General features: G+C 50.8%; 1 protein-coding gene and 1 long non-coding RNA gene across 2 annotated transcripts in view; one reads left to right on the top strand and one right to left on the bottom strand.

Annotated features, from left to right (window-relative positions):
* LOC137430222 (EMILIN-2) overlaps positions 1–13,051 on the bottom strand; it is a 26,675-nt gene extending 13,624 nt beyond the window's left edge. The window contains exons 1-6 of the mRNA XM_068120919.2: positions 12,763–13,051; positions 4,288–4,410; positions 3,943–4,136; positions 3,438–3,610; positions 2,057–3,329; positions 1,551–1,682 (exon numbers count right to left, since the gene is read on the bottom strand). Coding sequence (XP_067977020.2) covers positions 1,551–1,682; positions 2,057–3,329; positions 3,438–3,610; positions 3,943–4,136; positions 4,288–4,410; positions 12,763–12,911 — 2,044 coding nt within the window. The 5' untranslated portion in view covers positions 12,912–13,051. The remainder of the gene's footprint in view (positions 1–1,550; positions 1,683–2,056; positions 3,330–3,437; positions 3,611–3,942; positions 4,137–4,287; positions 4,411–12,762) is intronic.
* LOC144892650 (uncharacterized) overlaps positions 1–23,386 on the top strand; it is a 189,161-nt gene that overhangs the window by 1,562 nt on the left and 164,213 nt on the right. The window lies entirely within an intron of this gene.

The raw sequence follows: 23,386 nt of genomic DNA, 5'->3' as shown, positions 1-23,386 counted from the left end.
ACTTACCCCACAATAAGGTGGGAGTAAATGAGGCCGGTAGTCGGAGTTGTAGTCGTTTCTGGTTGTAATGCAATGGTTACCCCCAAAATATTTGATTTATATTTTGTTATAAACAAAGGCAAAACACACAGATCCATGTAGAATTGAGTTATAGCCATGTTCTTTATAACGGGGTTTCCCTGTAGAGTCTTTGTTGTAAATGTTATTGCAATTGTTTGCCATCCAGGAACTAGATATCTCAGATGGCACCAGCACTGGTACTGTTCACCAGAGGACCTGGGTTCAATTCCCAGTCTGGGCAGGTAAATTTCCCACGTATGTCATTTGGTCATTTTCAATCCTGTTCGTTTATATATTGGTGTTCTATTGGTCTCCTACTGGACCGCCCATTGACCTACTGGTTTTTTTATTGGTATTTTCTACTGGTCCAGTGTTTCACTTTCCTTATTAAAACCAGTAGATCCTACTGGTCCAATTTCCTATGGGATTTTATTGGATTTGCATGAAATGCAAAAGAAAATTGTACCGTGAAATGGGGTGAATAGGGACAGCAAGGTGAATCGGGACACAAACTGAAAAAAAGTTCGGAAACTTTTTTCGCTGAAAATTGATAACCATACTGATTTGTTGATATTTGGGTTGAAAGTGTTCTCTTGTTTTTTTTAAAACCAACTTATAGTCCCTATTAACCCCATATATGGGTTAAATAGGAATAAATAGGATTTTTACGGCTGTCCCTATTCACCCCGTTTTACGGATGAATAAGGACAGTCACTAATACAAAAAAATAATAATCAAGAAATAGGGAAAGTTTGGAGAAACTTTTTATCCCATATTTTTTTCATTGGCCCCGTGGTTTCTATTATGGGTGCATATTATGTGCATCCATCTGAGCTATCAATTTAGCAATAAGCTGGAAACTCAGGATTGTTTCTTGATTATTATTTTTTTGTATTAGTGACTGTCCCTATTCACCCGTAAAACGGGGTGAATAGGGGCAGCCATAAAAATCCTATTTATTCCTATTTAACCCATATATGGGGTTAATAGGGACTATAAGTTGCTTTTTAAAAAAACAACAGAACACTTTCAACCCAAATATCAACAAATCAGTATGGTTATCAATTTTCAGCGAAAAAAGTTTCCGAACTTTTTTTCAGTTTGTGTCCCGATTCACCTTGCTGTCCCTATTCACCCCATTTTACGGTACATGAAATGACTTGGAACTTAACATTGGGTTATGGCAGAAAATCACCTTCCTTGATCAGCTTCCTTGAATCCTTGATACAAACAATCGACGATGCGTTACACCATGGCTGACATTTTGGTTGTGAGGTGCGTAACACTGAGCAAGCAGCAGTTTAGTTGTAGTGTGAGTGTGTGTGTGTATGTTTGTGTGTGTGTGTGTGTGTATATGTGTGTGTGTGTGTGTGTGTGTGTGTGTGTGTGTGTGTGTCATTTCAATTGGAAGAAGATGCAGCAAGCAGGACAAGACAGTTGCAAGCTCACAACAATGAACAAATGCGTTCAAACTAGATGGAGAAGCTTACCAGACTCCGGGTCATAATGACCTCCATCATTGACCAAAACTTTGTTGAACTTGATTGTTTCTTGCTCAGAGACAAACTGGGTCAGTACAGCCGCAAAAACAGTGCAGTGCGACGGCTGAGCTCTTGGTGAACCTGCAAGGTAGAGCAGACTTAGTCCAGGTATGAAAGTCTGTCTTGTTGCCATGAAGAGCTGTTATCATATTTCCCCACCTTTAATGATCAACGTCCGGAATTAGAAAGCAGAAAAGCTTGTTAAAACGTGCAACTCGAGACAAATTTCACGAATCGCAATGCAGTCGTTTGCTTTGATCGGTTTATTTTTAAAAATACTTTCGGGTAGTTCCTGTTGGTGGTGCTGTTGCAGCATGTCAGAATGAGAATCCTGAACTCCACTTGCTTTGCTTCCTGAGATAAATCAAAATAAATTCAGGAATGTGGTAAACTAGCGCCTGGATTATTGGTTACATTAGTGAATAATCCAGCAAGGAAGAAAAGTATCAAAATACCTGATAGTAGCTGCAGTGGGAGTTTTGAAGATTGTGTGTGTGCAGCTACATTCAAGGTTTGGTCATCCTGGCCTTGCGGGCAATGAATTCCTTTGGAAGCATTCATCTGATGTACACACCGCCATAAGGAAGCCACATTCTCTCCGAGATCTTCGCGAATTCCCCGCAAGCCAAGTGCAATGGAATCGAGCTTCGAGCAAACCCCCTCGACGTGCGAAAGCCTCCCGCAGCAAGCGTCGATGTCAGTGCGCAGCCCACCGAGAAAAGTCTGTGTAGTATTCAGTTTTTGTGAGAGTTGTCTTGCCGTGCTACCTTGATCTCGCTCAAGCTTGAACAAACGATCCTCGCTCGACGCAAGGCGTGCTGCGTGTCCGCTCACGAGCAGGTCAAGCCTGGACAGCTCCCTGTCCGGCTTGTGAGGGTTTCTGCTCCTTGAGAGTTTTGTGTGGTTCATTGCATCCAGTCGCTTCGAGTTATGCGAAGCTGTTGCAGCCACAGCATTGCAGTTTTGCACATATCCATCCAACCGAGTTTCCAGTTTTCTTGTGTTATCAGGCTCAGTGATGCAGCTCATCGTACATCTTCCTTCCAGTTCTGACATCTTATGCTCAAGAACATCAAGGCGATGCATGATGCTTATCTTCTCAGTCTCTTCCACAGGGCCCCGTCGCTCATCTAGTTGCGAAGCAATGGCGTCAAACCTCACATGCATCCCATCCAGATCTCCACGCAGGCGATTCTCGAACCCTTCATCCCGCTTGTCAACCTGCATACCTCGAAGCACATCCTGATGCTTCATCACTGATTTGTTTGTAGAGTTAATGTTCTTTTCAAGCCGCTCAAGGTGCTTATGTACCAAAGCCATGGCTGTTGCAACAGAGACATCTGATGAATGAATCTTCCTCTCCAAGTTCTCGGCATGTTTTCGTAGCACGTCCTTCTCTGTTTGGTGGGTGTTCTCCAACACGTGCAGCTCCTTTTCACATCTACATTGCTGCATGTCCTGGGTCAGATGACCAAGTGTGTGTTCAGGAGTAATCTTTTCCACTTGTGCTTCCAGACCGACGATCCGATTACTGTGACCTTGTAGGAGGGTACGCAGTCCACCCAGAGCTTTAGTTTGCTCGGCAAGGGCATCTCTGACCTCAGAAAGGCCATGAAGCGCAGACTCCACTCCAATCCAAGGTGCCTTTTCATCTGCATCCGCTCCGAGCACAACCGCTCCTGGGCCGTGCTTGAGCGGCAATGAGTGAAGGGAAGAGCGACCAAGCTCCTGCAACACAATGGCAAAGTGCGAGTGTTTTATCAACTTGCCTTAACCATGGTTATTAGTACCATGGTATATTGCGGACGTCCCGTACAGTACTGCCGCAGCAATGACCTTATTTCCAAGCAAAGTTGCAATCATTCGGCCTGTGTCTTCCTGCAGAACAGCACGCAGGCTGTCTGCCATCCCCGATAAAGAGCTCTCAAGCCGACCCACCGTCCCCGAAAGACGGGTGAATTCTCCTTCCAACTTCCCGATCTTCTTTCCAAGCACGTCGGGTGAAGAGCCTCGAAAAGGAGAGCACATTCCTCACGTCAGTCAAAACCTAATTTGCCATTACTGTAAATAACGACTTTATTGTGTATCAGGACCTGTCTGAAGGACCAAATTTATCGGCCTAACAAGTGATTGCAAGAAAATAAATTCCTTTTGCTTTAAATGGGCGCTCGTCCGCAATGTGGCCGGGTGGGTAGATAGTAGGAAGGGGAAATTCCTGCCTGAACTCGCTCTACAAACTTCAACATCTGAGCTCTGTCCTTCTCCAAAGGCCCATGGCAAAGTCTGAAATCTGGCTGTGATGAGTGACAACAACAACACAATTAAAGATGAAACTTTTTACCGGAGTGAATCTGTGAATTTGGAATAGATCCCGTTTTTGTCCGCTTCGCTGTGTCTGGATGAGCCTGATGTCCCGCCTGATGTCCGGCCTTGCTCCGGCAATCGGTTCCCGAGTAGCCTGGACAGCAGCCCCATTTGAGAGCGGTGACGGTCTTGTGTCCCATCTTGTAAGTTGGTGCCAGGTAGGTGCGGTACCTTTAAGAGAGGATCCGGGATTAGATTGGTGAGAGAAAGATGTGAGGTTGCTGCTCTGTGTTGGTTCTAAAATAGAATGACGTGAGCAACAAAAAGATTCTTTCATTGACAAAAAGAAGCAAAAAGTGAGCCAAATGGCAGGGTTGCTTACATCACACGGTTGGGGCAATGAGTCCCCCAGGGACATCGTAGGGTCTCTGCCCTTACATGCTCTGTGTTACCAGCCAGCACAGCACATGAGATGGTCTTGCTCTCATAACGGGCACACCAATTCCTGAAGAAGTAGAGAAATGGGAGACAGACAGACAGAGGTTAGTACAAATATTCCGTCTGGTGACCCAAAAAATTTAATGAATGTCTATTTACCAATTACTATGATTTCAGGGGTCCAGTCTTCAAAAGATTTACCGATCATCAATTCGAGTCCCACAGAGGGTCATTAGTTCCCTATCATGAAAGTTTGCTCTCATAAATTCAAAATTTTTGCAAACCTTTTACTTCTATGAAACTTCATCCATGTATGTAATACTAATAACAATGGAAGCATGGAATCCTGACACGAGATCTTCTGGGTATTCACGACAACGCGAGAACCAATCATGGGCGGATGCCCTCCCCTACATCCCAGGATAGTCAACTGAAGGCGGAATTTTATAATTTTTTCAAAGTGCCGGCGATAACTCACCTACTCTTTGCGAAAGACACGGTGCAATCTTTAACGTCCACCAGCGACCAGAGCTGGCAGATGAGACCTCCGGCTTAACGTCCTTCCGATGGACGGCACACGCATTGATGCCTCACTGTGCACGTGAAACACCAGGATGACAGTTTATAGCCGGGCCTGGATTCGAACCTAGGCGAGACAACTCACAGGCGAGTGTGGATACGTCGAAGTATAAGCGATCTTGCTCACCCAGTAAAAAAGCGAATTAAACAATAAAATTCCAAAATACAGTCTTCCTGATGATGAGTCGTGGCACTGACAAATCATGTCTCATGGGAAAAAATACACTAGTTGGTTTGCCATTACCAAACCAGATTCCATCACAAAAATTCGGAATTTACCCAAACGGTACCGGCACATATTGTCTAAACATCATCGGGAAAAAACCGCTGGGCTAATCTCCACCAGATTTTGTCTACGAGCTAGGGGTACCTCGGGCCAGGTCATGGGCCCAATCCCTCTTCCCCACCTGCAAGGTTCTATACCTCCCACACGTCATAGCCCTCTCACATAAGCTTATGAGGAAATTCGGCCATTTGGCCCAACATTGCCGTGGTGCATTCCTGCGTTAATTTTTGCTGCAGCTTGAAACATCAAACTTTTGGTCGAAGTAACCCCATCTTGATCGAATCCCGACCCAGCTATAAACTCCAAGGGTTTCACAGGCAAGGTGCTTCATCGACGTGTGTTCCATCCCTCGGATGGACGTTAAACTGGGCGTCCCGTTTTTGGTGGATATTAAAGATCCCGTGGTGGCCTTTGCGAAGGGTAGGCGAGCTATTGCCGGCACCAAGAACAAATTCCAAATCCTACTTTGACTACTTTGTCGATCGTCAGGTCTGGTCAGCCGGTTCGTTAAAGACTTGGGCCTAAGCCTTCACCATAATTGTGGCCATTAAAGAAGAAGAAGAAACATGTGTACCGACAGTATATCTATCTATAATTCCAGTAATCTCTGTGTGTATGTTTGTATGTTTGTATGTTTGTATGTTTGTATGTTTGTATGTTTGTCTGTGACCGCTGTTTCTCGACAACCACGGGTCCGATATACTTGAAACTTGCCAGGTATATTGCTGGGGACCCGAGGATGTGCCTTTTCAAGGTTTCATATTAATCGGACAAGTAGTTACCGAGCTATGTCCAAAAAACGATTCAACCAATCAGAGAGCAGCGAGCTATCACGTGTGCCGAACGTGGCGAACAGTTGGACCAAACCATTTCATGTAAATAGAGGGGGGGGGGGGGGATTGTCACCGTACTCGCAAGCCGTTCGCTTTGGACCAAACCATTTCATGTAAATAGAGGGGGGGGATTGTCACCGTACTCGCAAGCCGTTCGCTTTGGACCAAACCATTTCATGTAAATAGAGGGGGGGGATTGTCACCGTACTCGCAAGCCGTTCGCTTTGGACCAAACCATTGCATGTAAATAGAGGGGGGGATATACTTTTAGATATATATATAGTACGGGCATGCCCTAGTATATATAAAACCTTCAACATAATTGTGGCCATTAAAGAAGAAGAAGAAACATGTGTACAGTATATATATAAAACCTTCATCATAATTGTGGCTATTAAAGAAGAAGAAGAAACATGTGTAGCTACAGTATATATATATAAAACCTTCACCTTAACTGTGACCATTAAAGAAGAAGAATAAACATGTGTACAGTATATATATATAAAACCTTCACCATAATTGTGGCCATTAAAGAAGAAGAAACATATGTAGGCTACTGAAGGAACTGCGCTCCAACGCGAGTCGAAAGAATTGCCGCGACCAAAGACGGAATTCGTCCGAGTTGCTTTATTGAAACAAAACAGCTCAGGTATTCTGACAAGCCCGTTTTTCAGGCAACAATATATATACACATTTATGTCGGGAAGTTTGCCCGGCAAAAGCTATACCGGGCATGCCAGGGTATCAAGGGCGAGCCTTGGAAAGGCGAGTCTGGACCTGCCTGGGCGTGTTTGGCTGCGGCCTGGCAAGTCGAGGCTGGGCATGCCCGGGCGCTCTGGGCGAGCACTGGAAAGGCGATAGCGGCCATGCCCGGACGCTCTGGGCGAGCCCTGGAAAGGCGATAGCGGGCATGCCCGGATGCTCTGGGCGAGCCCTGGAAAGGCGATAGCGGGCATGCCCGGACGCTCTGGGCGAGCCCTGGAAAGGCGATAGCGGGCATGCCCGGACGCTCTGGGCGAGCCCTGGAAAGGCGAGAGCGGGCATGCCCGGGAAAGACGAGACCGGGCGTGCCCGGGAGGTTCGGGCGTGCCCGGGAACAGTGAGTCCGGGCATGCCCGGGAGAGGCGCGTCTGGCCGTGTTCTGGCCGGTGCAAGGCGATTATGTACATCCGGCGGTAACCGCTACACACGCCCCTCCAGAATCGACCTGCACCAGCAGGGTCAATTTAAGGGGGGTCCGGATGACCCGGCCGAAGCGACCCCTGGAGGGTCGTGGGGAGGGGTCTGATGTGGTGGTGGGTGGTCGAGCGGGGGGAACTGTGGACGGGGGGCGGCCTCGCCGCGGAGGAAGGGCCAACCGTGGTGGTCGGTCGACGTCCATGTGCGCCGGTTTGAGGCGGTCCACAGAAATCCGGTCCGGCCGGCCGCCGAAGTCGACGATGAAAGACTTGTCGCCCCGTCGCAGGACCCGGAAGGGCCCGTCGTACGGCGGCCGGAGTGGCCCCCGGTGCGCGTCATGACGCACAAAGACGTACTCCGCTGTGCGAAGCGCCGGGGGGACGTAGGACTGGGGGCCACCGTGGCGGGACGTCGGCACGGGGGCAAATCGTCGGGCGGCCTCCTGGAGGTCCGAGCGCTGGCGAGCGGCGGACCAGGGACTGGTAGCATCAGGCACGAATTCGCCCGGGACGCGGAGTGGCTGGCCGTAGACGAGCTCGGCGGCGGACGCCTGGAGGTCTTCCTTGGGGGCCGTGCGAAGGCCCAAAAGGACCCACGGCAGCCGGTCGGCCCAACCGTCGTCCTGAAGGCCGGCCATGAGTGCGGCCTTCATGGAGCGGTGAAACCGCTCGCACAACCCATTGGCTTGGGGGTGGTAGGCCGTGGTGCGGTGCAGCGTGACCCCCAACGAACGGGCGACCGCGCCCCAAAGCTCAGACGTGAACTGTGGGCCGCGGTCGGACGAGATGTCCGCTGGTGCACCGAAGCGTGCGACCCAGGTGGCGATGAATGCCTGCGCCACGTCGGCGGTGGTGGTGGAGGTGAGGGGCACGGCCTCCGGCCACCTGGTGGTCCTGTCCACCATGGTGAGCAGGTGGGTGAACCCCCGCGAGGGGGGCAGGGGACCCACCAGGTCCACGTGGACGTGGTCGAAACGCCGTTCAGGCACGGCGAAAGGTGCCAGCGGGGCCTGGGTGTGGCGGTGGACCTTGGCTCGCTGGCAGGCCGTGCAGGCGTTGGCCCAGTCGCGGATGTTTCGTCGAAGGCCGTGCCAGACGAAACGCGCCGACACCAGCTTCTGAGAAGCTTTCCGGCCCGGGTGAGAAAGGCCGTGGATGGAGGCGAAGATGCGGCGCTGCCAGGAAACGGGCACGATGGGGCGAGGCTGGCCCTGGGAGATGTCGCAGAGCAGGACGGTGCCCGCGAAGGGGATGTCGGCCAGGCGGAGGCCCGTGTCCGCCACGCGGAGTGCCTGCACCGAGGCGTCGGTGGTCTGGTCGGCCGCCATGAGCGTGAAGTCCACGCCGAGGTGGACCGCGTTCGCGCTGGCCCGCGAAAGGCAGTCGGCCACGGCGTTGTCTTTGCCGGCGACGTGCTGGATGTCCGTGGTGAACTCCGACACGGCGGAGAGGTGGCGCTGCTGGCGGGCCGACCACGGCTCCGTGACCTTAGCCATTGCGTAGACCAACGGCTTGTGGTCGACGAAAGCCGTGAACGGGCGGCCCTCCAGGAGGTGTCGGAAATGGCGAACGGCCAGGAATAGCCCGAGCAGCTCGCGGTCGAACGTGCTGTAGTTTAACTCGTTCGGCCGGAGTTGCCGGCTGAAAAAAGCGAGTGGCTGCCAAACCCCGTCCACCCATTGCTCATGGACGGCGCCCACCGCGTAGTTGGAGGCGTCCGTAGTGAGGGCGATGGGCGTGTTGAGCACCGGGTGAGCCAGCAGCGTTGCGTCGGCGAGGGCCCGTTTGGCACTGGCGAAGGCCGCGTCCATGGCCGCGGACCAAACAATGTCATGCTTGGCCGGCTTGCCCCGGAGGGCCTCGTAAAGGGGCCGCATGAGCTGAGCAGCGCGGGGCACGAATCGGTGATAAAAATTCACTATGCCGAGGAACTCTTGGAGGGCCTTGATGGAACGGGGACGCGGGAACGTGGTGATGGCCTCGACCTTGGTCGGCAGCGGCACGGCCCCGGTCTTGGTGATGCGGTGGCCCAAAAAGTCAACGGTCGTCGCGCCGAAGTGGCATTTGACCGGGTTGACAATTAAGCCGTGCTCGCTGAGGCGACCGAACAGTGTTCGGAGGTGGAGGAGGTGCTCGGCGCGGGACGTGCTGGCGACGAGGATGTCGTCCAGATAGACGAAAAGAAACGGCAGGTCGCGCAGCACGCCGTCCATCAAGCGCTGGAACGCCTGGGCCGCGTTCTTGAGGCCAAACGGCATCCGCAAAAATTCGAACAGGCCGAACGGCGTGATGACGGCCGTCTTCGGGACGTCGGCCGCCCGGACAGGTACCTGGTGGTAGCCCCGTATCAGGTCAATTTTCGAAAAGATGACCCGTCCCGCCAAACGGGCGGAAAAGTCCTGAATATGCGGGATCGGGTACCTGTCGGGGGTGGTAGCGTCATTGAGACGGCGGTAGTCGCCACACGGGCGCCATCCACCCCCCGGCTTTGGCACGATGTGCAGTGGCGAGGCCCACACGCTATCGGAGCACCGCACGATGCCGAGGGGCTCCAACGCGTCGAATTCGGCCTTTGCCACGGCGAGCTTGGCTGGGTCGAGGCGGCGGGCCCTGGCGTAGACCGGCGGGCCCGTAGTGGGTATGTGGTGCTCGATCCCGTGCCGCACCGCAACGGCCGAAAACGTCGGCCGCGTGAGGGCCGGGAATTCCACGAGCAGGCGAGCGAACTCGTTCGTTGCCGGGAGGGCGCACGCCAGTTCGGTCGGCGCGGAGCTGCTCATTGTGCACGCCAGGGAGCTGAAGGTCTCGGCGTGGACAAGGCGACGTCGTTTGACGTCGACCAGCAGCCCGTGCGCGCAGAGGAAGTCGGCGCCCAGCAAAGCCACGGGGACGCTGGTGGTAACAAAAGTCCATTGAAAGCGCTGGCTGCCGAAGCAGAGGGTGACGACGTGTGGGCCGAAAGTGCGTATGGCCGAGCCATTAGCAGCGACCAAAGAGGGGCCGCAAACTGCGTCCAGCCTGTCCTGCTCGGAGGCAGGTATGACGCTCAGTTGGGCGCCGGTGTCGCACAGGAAACGCCGTCCAGACGCTTTGTCCCGAATAAACAGCAAGTTGCCCGAGTGGCCGGCGCTCATGGCTGGGAATGAACGCCGGCCCGGCCGTTCCCCGACCTGCCGAAAGTGCACAGGGGCCGGCACGTCCGAGCCTTGTGTCCGAACCTGGCGTGGTAATAACACCACGCCCGGTCAGGTGGAGGCCCCGGCCGTCGTGTCGGAAGCGGGCGGTGCGGCGTGGCGGCCGCCAGTTGCACCGGCAGTTCGGCCTCCAACCGCGCAGGGCGCTCGGGCGTCGTGGGCGTTGTCTCGGACGGCGGCGGGCTCCAGGTAACCGCGCCGATGTGCTGGCCCGCCGAGGAGATCTTATCGGCTTCCCTGGCGAGGGCGCGGGAATCCGTGATCAACGTGCCAGCCAGGGCGAGGCGTACCGGGTTAGGCAGCTGACGGAGGAACAGCTCCCGGAACAGGAATGCCGGAGAGTGCTCGCCGAGCAACGAGAGCATATAGTCCATGCGCTCGGACGGGCGCGTGTCGCCGAGCTCGGGCAGGTCAAGCAGGCCCCGTGCGCGTGCTGCCGGTGAGAGGGCGAAAGCACCGAGGAGGAGCGTCTTCAGCGCGTCGTATTTGTCAGCAGCCGGCGGGTGCTGGAGGAGGCTCAAGGCGCGGGCCGCGGTGGCGGAACCGAGCGCCGCCACAACATGGTGGAAGCGGGTGTCGTCCGCGGTGATGCCTCGCAGGGCGAACTGGGAGTCCGCCTGGGCGAACCAAACAGCCGCGTGAGCCTCCCAGAAGGTAGGCAGTTTAAGCGTCACTGCCGTATCCATGTCGGTAGGTCACCAATGAAGGAACTGCGCTCCAACGCGAGTCGAAAGAATTGACGCGACCAAAGACGGAATTCGTCCGAGTTGCTTTATTGAAACAAAACAGCTCAGGTATTCTCACAAGCCCGTTTTTCAGGCAACAATATATATACACATTTATGTCGGGAAGTTTGCCCGGCAAAAGCTATACCGGGCATGCCCGGGTATCAAGGGCGAGCCTTGGAAAGGCGAGTCTGGACCTGCCCGGGCGTGTTTGGCTGCGGCCTGGCAAGTCGAGGCTGGGCATGCCCGGGCGCTCTGGGCGAGCACTGGAAAGGCGATAGCGGGCATGCCCGGACGCTCTGGGCGAGCCCTGGAAAGGCGATAGCGGGCATGCCCGGACGCTCTGGGCGAGCCCTGGAAAGGCGATAGCGGGCATGCCCGGACGCTCTGGGCGAGCCCTGGAAAGGCGAGAGCGGGCATGCCCGGGAAAGACGAGACCGGGCGTGCCCGGGAGGTTCGGGCGTGCCCGGGAACAGTGAGTCCGGGCATGCCCGGGAGAGGCGCGTCTGGCCGTGTTCTGGCCGGTGCAAGGCGATTATGTACATCCAGCGGTAACCGCTACACTACAGTATATATATATATAAAACCTTCACTTTAACTGTGACCATTAAAGAAGAAGAAGAAACATGTGTACCTACAGTATATATATATATATATATATATATAACCTTCAACATAATTGTGGCCATTAAAGAAGAAGAATAAACATGTGTACAGTATATATATATATAAAACCTTCACCATATTATTGTGGCCATTAAAGAAGAAGAAGAAACATATGTACAGTATATATATAAAACCTTCACCATAATTGTGGCCATTAAAGAAGAAGAATAAACATGTGTACAGTATATATACGGTATATATATTTATAACCTTCAGCATAATTGTGGCCATTAAAGAAGAAGAAGAAACATGTGTACAGTATATATATATATATATACAAAACCTTCACCATAATTGTGGCCATTAAAGAAGAAGAAGAAACATGTGTACAGTATATATATATATATACAAAACCTTCACCATAATTGTGGCCATTAAAGAAGAAGAAGAAACATATGTACAGTATATATATACTATATAGAGAGGAGATTGTGACTGGCTCAATAGTGCAGTGGACTGCTGACACGTAATCAATGGAGGTTCCTGGTTCGAGCCCCGCATTGGGTCAGAGTTTTTTCACACCTAGCCCCTCGCAAGAATTTGATTCCTGTTTCCAAAATTGTAAAAAAAAAAAAATATATATATATCACCGAGCAAATCTGTTAGTAAATATACATATTAGTTGTAATTGTTAATAGATGTATAGGTGAGTGAGGGATTTTATTTTTCCTTGGAGAAATTTATAAATCCAAGCATATGGCCTAAATGGAACTTGAACTGGTAAGTCTTCAACAAGGGGTCGGACATGCTCAGCGCACAACATGTCTTTCCCCTCGCACCATACCTGCCACTGGTACTATACGTGCCGCTGATCGCACACCTGTAGCTGGTTCTATACTTCCAACAGGTCATAGCCCTGCCGCTGTTCCCATACCTTCACCTGGTCCCATACGTAACGCTGGTCCTATCCCTGCCGCGAGTCCCACACCTGGTCTCCCGACTGCTGCTGGTGCCATACCTGCCACGGCCGTGTGAGGTACCACCAGCGTGCGATCGCGCGCCCCGGCCGTGCGCATACAGGTGCACCCGAGCCCCGTGGAAGCGTCGAGCGATCGTCGCATCCACTGCCAAGGTCGTGGCCAAGAGAGCGAGTAGTAGCAGCCGCATGGCTCAGAACATCCCTGAAACCGCCAGGAATCCCGCACGGGGTGGACAGGAATCCAGAGGAAGGGTGGGACCGGGGGAGGGGAGGTTGGTAAGGATGGTGGGACGGAGGCCCTGAACTTGGAATTGTCATGGTAATACGAGACAAGGGAACTTTGGGATTTCCGTGGAATGAGGAAGATGTGGATATAATTAAATATGAACAGTGTGCAAAAAAGAGCAGGTGAGGGTGGGAGCTGTGGGAGTGGGAGTGCGCGTTGGGGTTATGGAGGGATAAGGGGTGGGTGGGTGTGCGCGACGGCTCACATGTCGCATCTCGCAGAGACAGACTCGTACTGCCTGTGTCGGACATAGGAAAGTATTTGTTGTGTGTCTAAGGTTGAGGCAGGGAGGCTTGATGGATGGAACTGCCCTTTGGGAGGTATGGGGTGGAATTAGGTGTTGAACCAACACCCAAAAGGAAGGCTACAATATTTAGGAGGAATTTCACAAGATTACATTAACACGACACTCTTTATACATCGATAAACACCTTTTTTCGCAAAAACATTTAAAAAAAGCAAAACTTTGCACTCACTTAGTCCAAAGTACCTACATGGTCATTCAAAGCCATGAAAAACACTTCAAAGCAACACAGGTACATTTTGGCCCTCGTCATCAAAATTAATGGTCATCAAAAGAAACTTACTCGTTCTGACGTCAGACACAAGCCAGAGACACCATCCTTCAGAAAAATTCTACAGACAGCTTCCAGACCCTGATTTAAAGGCTAAGGACGCCATGGACGCATGTGCTGAAAACACAAAAACCTCAACTAGAAATATAAAAAACAAAGGTAGAAGTAGAAGGGAAAAAAAGGAATTTAGAAAACGAAGTAACAAGGAATTGATGAAGAATAAAAAAAAAATTGGGTGTAATTCTGGAAGGTGTTTAGAACCCTTAGAATTGCCCTTTAGAACCCATTAGAATGACCCTTTAGAACCCATTAGAATTACCCTTTAGAACCCATTCGAATGCCCTTTAGAACCCAGTAGAATTACCCTTTAGAATTACCGTTAGAACCCTTAGAATTACCCTTTACAACCCATTAGAATTACCCTTTAGAACCCATTAGAATTACCCTTTAGATCCCACTAGAGTTACCCTTTAGAACCCTTTAGAATTACCCTTTACAACCCTTAAAATTACCCTTTAAGACCATTTAAAATTACCCTTTAGAACCCGTTAGAATTACCCTTTAGAACCCGTTAGAATTACCCTTTAGAACACTCTAGAATTACAATTAATTGGAGCAGAGGTAGGTATGGAAGAACATATGCGACCAGTAGCAGGTGTGAGACCAATGGTAGGTATGGGACCAGCGAAACGTATATGGGACCAGGCCAACAAATTTTAAAGTGTTTTTATACAGCTCCTGTACATCATGAACATAAGGAGGGATGTCATCACTTACAGTTGGGAGATGACAGGAGAGTTGGGTAGCTTGGTGTTGGCTTAACGGTTAAGGTGGCTGGCTTGAGATATTTGGGTCATGAGTTTGAGCCCCTGTTGTGCCGTTGAAATAACACCATGTGGGTTGACTCAGCCTGCTCAACCTTCTGAGGTTAGCAAAATGGGTACCTGCTTACTGGTAACAGGGGGTTTACCAGTAGATGATGGGGGTAGATGATGAAATCTCAAAGAAAAGATGGGATTGTGTAGGTATAGCATGGACCGTGGACGCGTAAAAAAACATCTTGATGGATTAAGTAGGGGAACTGGAGCTTAAGTTGTATACGTGTCTTCACACGAGGGGTTAAGCTATGGTAATTAGATAGGGGTTAAGACCAGTTTCCCCCCAGTGTGTGATTGCCCTCAGTAGTTTTTACCCTGCGCTCGCGAAGCGAAAAGCAGAGTTAAGCATTCAGTTATGTACGTGTGCCCTGTCTGCATTTAAAAAAATCATTTCTTCGGCAACCGTTGGTCCGATTGGCACAAAATGTTACCATCGAAGCGCCTCCACCTGTATAATTTTTTTATTCATAATTATGACGTCATAAGTCATGTGGTACGGACGCCATCTTGGAAAAACGTTACACCTCTATATCTCCCAAACTGCTCAATATAAAAATGGAAACAGGACTTCCACCACCGCTCAACAAAACAACCCGGAGCACAGTTCACAGTTCACAGCACAACTCTGGAAGTCACACACATGGCTGATGACTCACAGCTTGCCTTTGTTTCCTGTGCCTGAGCTGCTGAGAAAACGGTTTCACCTGTTAATGGGAACTTTGCCTTTTCCTCCACTTGCTTTGTGTCTTGCATGGCTGAAAGAATGCTTTTGTTTCTCAGATTTAAACTCTTTCATTCGCTGTCAAATTCCAAGGCATTCATCTTTGGAATGCGCAGAGCAGTCGGAGGCTTGGTGTGGATTGCAGACAAAATGGAAAGTGTCATTCTGTTTTGATTTAATTCTCACATAAAATTAATTTCTGAGCCATAACGTCGCCATTCTTGGTACTCACTCACATAGGGCTTTCAAATCCATCATCGGAATACCTTTACGTGTCCATAGCAACAACCCTATCCCTACCTTATGGCTAAACTCCATTGATTACCCCTTTATCGAACAGGCATAAACCTAAGAAAACATTGGTGGTGTAATGGTTGAAGCATCTACTCTGAGTCTGGGAGGTCGGATATTGGATCCCTGGCTGAATCATACCAAAGGCTTTAATAAAGGTACGTTCTGCTTCCTTCCCTGATGATTGGCACTTAAAAACGAGAGAGCATGGACTAACCATAGGTGGACAGCCTTTGCATAAACACTGATGGATGAAATGGCTTCCTCCTGCATTGAAGTTCCTTGTAAGATACGGTATTGAGGATAGATGTTAATAAAGGAGTGTTTATTTGTCGTCAGTTGCTGCCTCCACATGTGGGTTTCAGGATGTGGAAGTTAAGGATCATGGTTCATGGAGCAGTTTGTGAAGTTTTCTTATTCTCAAAGTTTTGTTCCGAGGGCTCTTTCCAAGGTCGTCGCCGAGCCTCGGACAGCTTCCAACTGCAGTTCATTTGTATTAATATTCCCAGGGATGGTTTTTCAAATTTCAGGATCTTTCACTTCATTTTTGAGATCTTGGTATTTGGTAATTTTCTTGATTTCTGCGTTGCTTAGACAAAAATCGCTGGGTAAAGACACCTCAATTAGCAATGCCTTCTTTTCTTTTTTGTACCTCAGTACTATACCCGGTTGCAGTGCTTTGTTACCCTGTGCTCGCAAAGCGAAAAGCAGGGTTAGGCATTCAGTTACGTACGTACGTGTGCCGTGTCTGCATTTGAAAAATTCATTTTCTGGGCAAACGTTGGTCCAGTTGACATGGAATTTTACGGTAGGAGCGCCAGTAGATTTTTTTGCTGATAATTATGACGTCATAGGTCACGTGCTACGGACGCCATCTTGGAAAAACTTTACACCTCTATATCTCCCAAACCACTTCATGGAAAAAAATTTAAACATGGCTCATTGTCAAGTACACTCCATGGGGAATAAGATATGTTAATGATGATGTCATAGATGCCTCCATTATGACGTCATAATTCGACAAGTGCAACGCTTGATCTGATCAGTTTGGAAAATAAATTTCCTCTGCAACTGTCAGTCCGATGAACACGAAATTTTCAGAATATGTGCGGCTCCTCCTGTATAATTTTTTAATGATAATTATAACGTCATAGGTCACGTGGTACAAACGACATCTTGGAAAAAATCGAAAAAAAGTTGCACCTCTATATCTCCGAAACCACTGCATGGAAAAAAATTACACATGGCTCATTCGCTCATTGTCAAGTACTCCCCTTGGGTAATAAGATATTGTTGCGAATATGGAATTTGGCCTCCATATCCGCTTGTAAATATTCCCCTATTTCCCCAATACTCCCCAACTATCCCCAATCCCCCATTCCCTAGTCCCATTGTCTGTAAACAACAATCAGTAGAGCCGACCTTCCCCTTTTTCCCCCATTAAATGTCGTGCCCAGGTCCACCGCATCACACGTAGACAACTTTCGGACATCTTGCTAGTTATTCTTAGTCTATGTCAGTTAAGGACTCGTTTCCATTAATTATGACTCTTCGTTGCACCAGAATGTGATTATATGGCACCAGTAGTGAGTTTAGGACCTTTCCCATACCTCCTTCCATCTTCTTCCCCAAACAACAACTACAACTACAACTACAACTACAACTACAACTACAACAACAATTACAACAACAACGACGCTGCACCGGGGGAGTGTGCGTCATCACACCGGCTCGGTTAGCCGCCATTGACAATGCGCGCCGGACCATGCGCTCCACGGGGTTACCACGAAGGGGCTGGCTGTCAGCTCCTCGTCAAGGGCGGAGCCGGTAACCCCCCCGCACGCACCCAATGAGAAGCAACGAGCCGATTCCATCTGGGGCGGAGCTAACGAGCCGAGGGCGTGTCACTCCCCGCCGGATCTACGCAGCCACTTGCCGGATGTGAGGTCAGATGCGCCCCCAGCCTGAGCAGACAAGTCACCATCTCCGAGCGCTGTGACCTTCCCGCATCTCTGGACCGGACCGAGTCGATTCTGCCTCGAGCCCAGGTGCACCTGGAGCCATCGATTCTGCCTTTCCTTGCCATCAATCCCCGTGTGAGTCAGCCTTTTGTCCCGTCTATCTGTCGTCTGTTGGGAATAATATAAGAGTGTGTCTAAGTGCTTGTCTTTCTATGCTGTACCTCTTGTAGTTGTAATCTAACCTTCCGCCTTAATATAACCTCCTCCGGAGGTCTTGAGAACTGAACCCTGGGTGTCGTGTCATTTGAAACCCAGCCGTGTGTCCTTTTCCTTTATTGCCTTTATTGACCTAGCGTAGCGCGATTAGTCAACGTTCGAGTATAATCGGGTAACTTGTGCAGACGTGGTCATACCAAAACCGCTCGGTAAATAACATCTAAGCCACGTCTGTAACAATTGGTGTCGAGGAGTGGAATTCGAACCCGGGACTAAATTTATTAGGCCCAAATTTGTAACAATTAGAATCGATTCGGAGCGCGTTTCCCGCGCGTTGTTAGGCCCAAACCAGGGAGGGAGAATCGATTCAGAGCGCGTTTACTGCGCTCGACGAAATTATAACGGCCGAAATTTGTTTTGTTGTATAAAAACCCGAATTTTGAAAGTCGCGCTATGGCAGACCAAGACAGCTGGGGTCCGGTAGGGGAGAGTGAGGCAGGGTCGGTCCAGGACCAAATTGAGGGACATGAGGGACAGGAGGAGAGCGAAGCAGCGAGGGTAGCAGACGCACAAAATAGCGTCGTTGTGCCCGACATTGCGGGAGCGCAAAATGGCGCCTCGCTGATCACCGCGCCCGCGACCGTGGCAGCGCCGCCGGTGGATTTGAACTTGTTTTTCATACAAATGAAGGCCCTTATGGCCCAGAATAGCGAAGTAATGGAAAGCAGAATGATGGGGGTAATGGGGAACCGAATGGATGCTCAGAGTGAGCGATTGGAGGGCCAATTAGGGGTAATGGGAAACCAAATGGGGGTAATGGGAAACGAAATGGGGGTAATGAGGGACGAAGCGAGGGGTACCAGTGAGGGGTTAGACAATAATTTTAAGGGTTTAGACAAGAAATTTGGGAAGTTAGACAATAATTTTGAGGAGTTAGACAAGAAATTTGGGAAGTTAGACAATAATTTTGAGGAGTTAGACAAGAAATTTGGGAGGTTAGACAATAATTTTGAGGGGTTAGACAACGGGATAAAAGAGGTGAGAAATGGGTTAATGGGGGTAGAAAACAGAATGGCCGCTCAAGAGAATCAAATGGAAGGGATGCAAAAAGGGTTAGAGGGGTTAGAAAACACCATGGAAAGCAAATTGAGGGACATGAGGGACCAAGCGGAAAGGGAAGTTAACCAAATGGGGCAGCAGATAGAGGGGGTCAGAATGGGGGTAGAAACCAAACTGGATGCTCAAAGGGAGGAAATGGAGCAGATGAGGGTGGCATCTGGGCAGGAGATGCAAGTGATGGGGGAGGAGATCAGAAGAGGAGTGAGTGAGGAGGTCGGAGGAGTGCGCGAGGAGGTGAGGCACTGTAAGGAGCACATGGAGAAGGAGGTGAGAAAGGGGACTGTAAAGTTACAAGGGGGCATAGAGGTCCTGACGCAGGAGGTGGAACAGCTGACGGAGGGACAAAAAGAAGTAACGGAGCAGGTTCAAAGGAACACTGCGGTATTAGGAGGGTTAAAAGCGACACAAAACGACATAAAAAACGACTTGATAGCGACAAAGAGGGAATGTCAGATGGTACGTGAGGGACTGACAACGAGGTTGGACGAGGTGATAGAGGTAATGGAGACGAAGGACCGGCAGGTGAGGACGCACCTGGAAACGGTCAAGGTAGCCTTAGAGGATGAGCTTGAGGAGACGTACCGGGGAATAAAGGAGGTGAAGCAGAAATTAGAGGAAGTGGAAGAAGGGGTGAGCGAAATTAAGAAGCGACGGAGAGGGGATAAGAAGGAGATAAAGGAGGAAGTAAAAGAATTGGTCCAAAGTCTGTGTTTGGATCGTGATGATGTGCTCATTAACCGGATGAGGGATTCGCAGGTGATGGAGGAGAAGCGAAGAGAAAGAGGACCCGGTGTAAGTGGTGACCAATATGGTCGTGCGTATGATGCGCCAGGGGATTTAAGAAGCTTGGGGGTCGAGATGGACCCGGGTGTTCGTGAGAGGCCACTGGTGAAGTGTGCGACAGGTCTGGTGTGCGAAAAAGGAGGTGTGCGAGAAAGTCCGACTCTGGGGTGTGTGAGGAAAAAGTGCGTGCCAAGGAGTGAGGGTGCTGGCGAGAGTGAGTCGGTCGTAGCGCGTGTGCGAGGGGGGCACATGGAAGCGCGGTGTGGTGAGTGTTACAGAGGGTGTGACGGGAGAGTGTGCGCAAGAGTGTGCGCGAGAAAGGTGTGTGACGGACAGGTGCACGAGGAAAGAGTGCGCTGTCAGAAGTAAGGAAGAGTGCCCACCTGTGGTGAGTGTTACAGAGGGTGTAACGGGAGAGTGTGCGCGAGAAAGGTGTGTGACGGACAGGTGCATGAGGAAAGAGTGCGCTGTCAAGAGTAAGGGTGAGTGCGCTGTCAAGAATGGTGGTGAGAGTATTGAGAGTGACAAGGAGAGTGAGCTGGTTGTGACAGGTGAGCGAGGATGTACACCTGGGATGGAAGGATGCACACCTGGAATGGTAGAGCGTGAGTGGGAATGCACGCTGGAATTGGTAGTGAGGCACGTGGTAGGATGTGCGAGTGAGAGCACACCTGTGATTGTCACAGAGGAGGTGACCGAGGAGGGGGCGCGAAGCGGTGTATTGGTGAGGTGTGCGACCAACGAATGTGTGCCAAAGTGTTCAGTGGTCAGGTGTGTGACCAAGGCTGTGAGTGGAATGAGTGTACCGAGGTGTGTAAGGAAAGGTACGAGGAGCATGGAAACGGCTGGATGTGTGAGCAAGGAACGGGCTGCGGGGTGTAAGCATGCAGGTGAAGCATCGACGTTAGACGGGGTAGAGTTTAGAACGACTTACAGCCGAATCGGGCCCTCGGTGCGTGCCGGGCTTCGCGTGCCGCGAGAACCAGCGGGGATCCGAGCCACGGCGGGTTCGAAAGGACCGCCGTGCGCGATCCACGCTGGGCCTCGCGTGGGACGGCCGCGTCCGTGCTCCACTAGGCGGAGCTGGCAGCCCGATAGAAAGGGTCGTCATGGCGACCACTTTTTGGTGAGACGTGCCGGCAGGTCTAGATCGGGGCATTGGATGGCTCCACGCCGAGGTGGTGCGTGGGATCTCGGCACGGGTAAGCCCCCGTCCCTGCACCGAGTGCCGGACGCATCCTGCCGCCGGCACAAAACAACCAGCATCCATTGCTTGGCTTTACGAAGCCGGGCTTTGGACAGGAATTGGCGCACCGAGAGGCATTATTGAGTAGACTGGGTGATGAGGTTAGTGTTTTGGACCCAAAATTGGAGAAAAACAAAATTTGATGATTGGCAAGGGATTGGCAGTAGTGATTGGCAGATGATGGGTAGTGATTGGCAAATTTTTGATTTGTTGAAATTTGATGTGCAAAATTGGTAGTGAGAGACCCCCGATGTGGTGGGATGGCATCCCTGCCACCCTTCCCATGTGGGGGCAAAGGAGCAATAGTTTATGGGGTGTATGGCAGTGAAAACTAGCCCGGGTGGGTTAGGTTATATTGTAGGGATCTAGAAGAGATTGACATTAGGTAACGTTAAGTTTAGTTAGTGACTGATACCTGTAGTGGGGACGCAGGTAGATTAGTGTGGATGATAATGACGAGGGAGCGCAATAGTTTAAAGGGACGACTGGGAAGCGCAAGTTTCAGAAGGGAGTAGTTAGCTGAGATGATGCCGTGTGTGTGAGAATTGAACAGGTGTGATTGCACAGGTGTGCAACTGGACAGGTGTGTGGAGCCGTGTATGAGTAGTGAGTGTTGTGGATCAGCGCGAATGCGCTTGGGGAGAGAAGGGTGCAGGTGGCACCAGGTGTGAGAGCACAGGTGTGCAAGTACAGGTGTGTGGAGAGAGTTGGAGTAAGTGGTACGGAGTGGTGTGCATGGTGCGAAGGTGTGGATGGGGGAAGAGTGGACCCCTTTCACGAGTACCCGGGGCGGGTAGTGTAAGTGTTAGGTAGAGGGTACAGGTAAATTGTGGTTGGATATTGGCATTTGTGGTGCGGTTGCAGAATGATGTTTGGATGGGTGCATTAGTGTCGTGGAAATGGCTGGGCGTGTAGCCTGTTAGTGTGTGTAGTTGGTTGGGCACTCCACCACTGTGAGGATGTCGGCCAGGTGAGGCCGCAGGTGGGCTCTGGGAGCCGGTAGTTGTGAGTGGGTGCCTGAGGATCCCGGGTGTGGATCGGGCAGCCCAGTGCCAGAGAGGGCATTGAGTGGGGAGAGCGCCAGAGGGCCTTCCCCAGGTAGTTAGGTTAGGGTAAGGAGCAGGTAAGCTCGGAGGCAACTGCAGTGGTGGAGGTGTGCAGGTGGGTAAACCCACTGGGAGAGGTACACGTCGCAGCCCAGAAATTGTACGAGGGCACCGGGAGATGAATCGGGGGAGTGAGACCCCAAATTGAAAAGCACCACAGTTTGGCCAATGGGAATTGGTTTTTAGAACCCATAGTGTAAGAGGGCCAATGGTTTGGCCGGAGAAAGACCCCGGGTAGTGTAAAGTTGTTAAAGTCATTTAGGAAATAGTTAGGATTGATGAACCTGTCGCACCATACGCAGCCACTTACCAGTGGTGATGATGATGACTCCACACCTGTGTTTTCTTTGTTTTGTTGCAGGAAATGGAATTGCTGTGTGGATTGTGAGACGCATCACGACGTGGATGAGACATTGGGGTGATTCCATCTCTCCCTCCCTAGGAGGGACTGATGATGAATTGGTAATGGCAAATTTTGATGTTGAGTTGGAGATGGCAAATTTTGATGAAAGTTGAAAATAGCAAATTTGATTGGTTAGGAGGGAGAGAAGACGAATTTGGTTTATGGGAGGAACGGGGAAGACAGTAGGGACGTTTGTGGATTTGTAAAGTAGATGTTTATGGGTAGTGTTGTGTTTTGTGGATACAGTAAGGGGTAAGGGAGGGGCCATGTAGGTTACCTGGTGGGGGGGGGGGGGGGCGCGTACGGTAGGAACGTACCTGTCTCACCTGGTTCCCATGTGCCCCCAGTGTGCATTACCTTGCATTGCGTGCACTTTTGCGCCCTTACCACCTTACTCACTTGTCTGCTTCTTTTGTCTCCCACCTCCGAGGATCTGGTTTTGGGGCAGAGAGAGAGGAGAGAGAGGTGCTGGCTTCGCAGTTGTGGGCCTGCACTTTCGCTGCTTGCTGCTGGGATCGATACACCATATGGACCGCAATGTTTGTGGCCACCCACAATGGACCGCAGTTCTTTTGCGGCCAAGCACCACCCGTGGATGGACCTATGGGTCAACGTGGCACCTATGCCATACAAGGTGAACCACTAACAGTTGGCCCCTGACGGCCACAATAGAGAAATGGACGCGGTTGGCGCCTTTCTTTATTTTTGAAAGAAGTAAGAAGGCCAAGTGCACCACACGAAGGCAAGACCAGCAGCAGCCACACAATGATTCATAAACACTTTATTGGTGCACCGGATGGTGCTCACTGTGTGATGGGGTGGTGCTTGATGCTTGGAAGGGGTGCTCTGCACATTATTAAAGGCCGTAGGCCACAGAGCACTCGTGGGTTGGTGTATCGATGCTAGCATGCGTGCTCTCTCTATGCATAACATCTGCATGTGTTCCTCCAAAAACAGGTCCTGGATCGTAGTGTAAATATCAGCGTAGTCTTGTGTAAATAATGCTCCCTACCGGCTGTATGTTTAGTTTGAGGATTCTTTCCGGATTCGGTTATCCTGTGGGTGTGTTTCTGTGAGG

This window comes from Myxine glutinosa, chromosome 6 (assembly GCF_964187855.1).
Source record: "Myxine glutinosa chromosome 6, kmMyxGlut1.1, whole genome shotgun sequence".
Classification (NCBI taxonomy): Eukaryota; Metazoa; Chordata; class Myxini; order Myxiniformes; family Myxinidae; genus Myxine; species Myxine glutinosa.
Note: the sequence above shows the minus strand (reverse complement) of the source record. Positions and strands in the feature narration are given on the sequence as shown.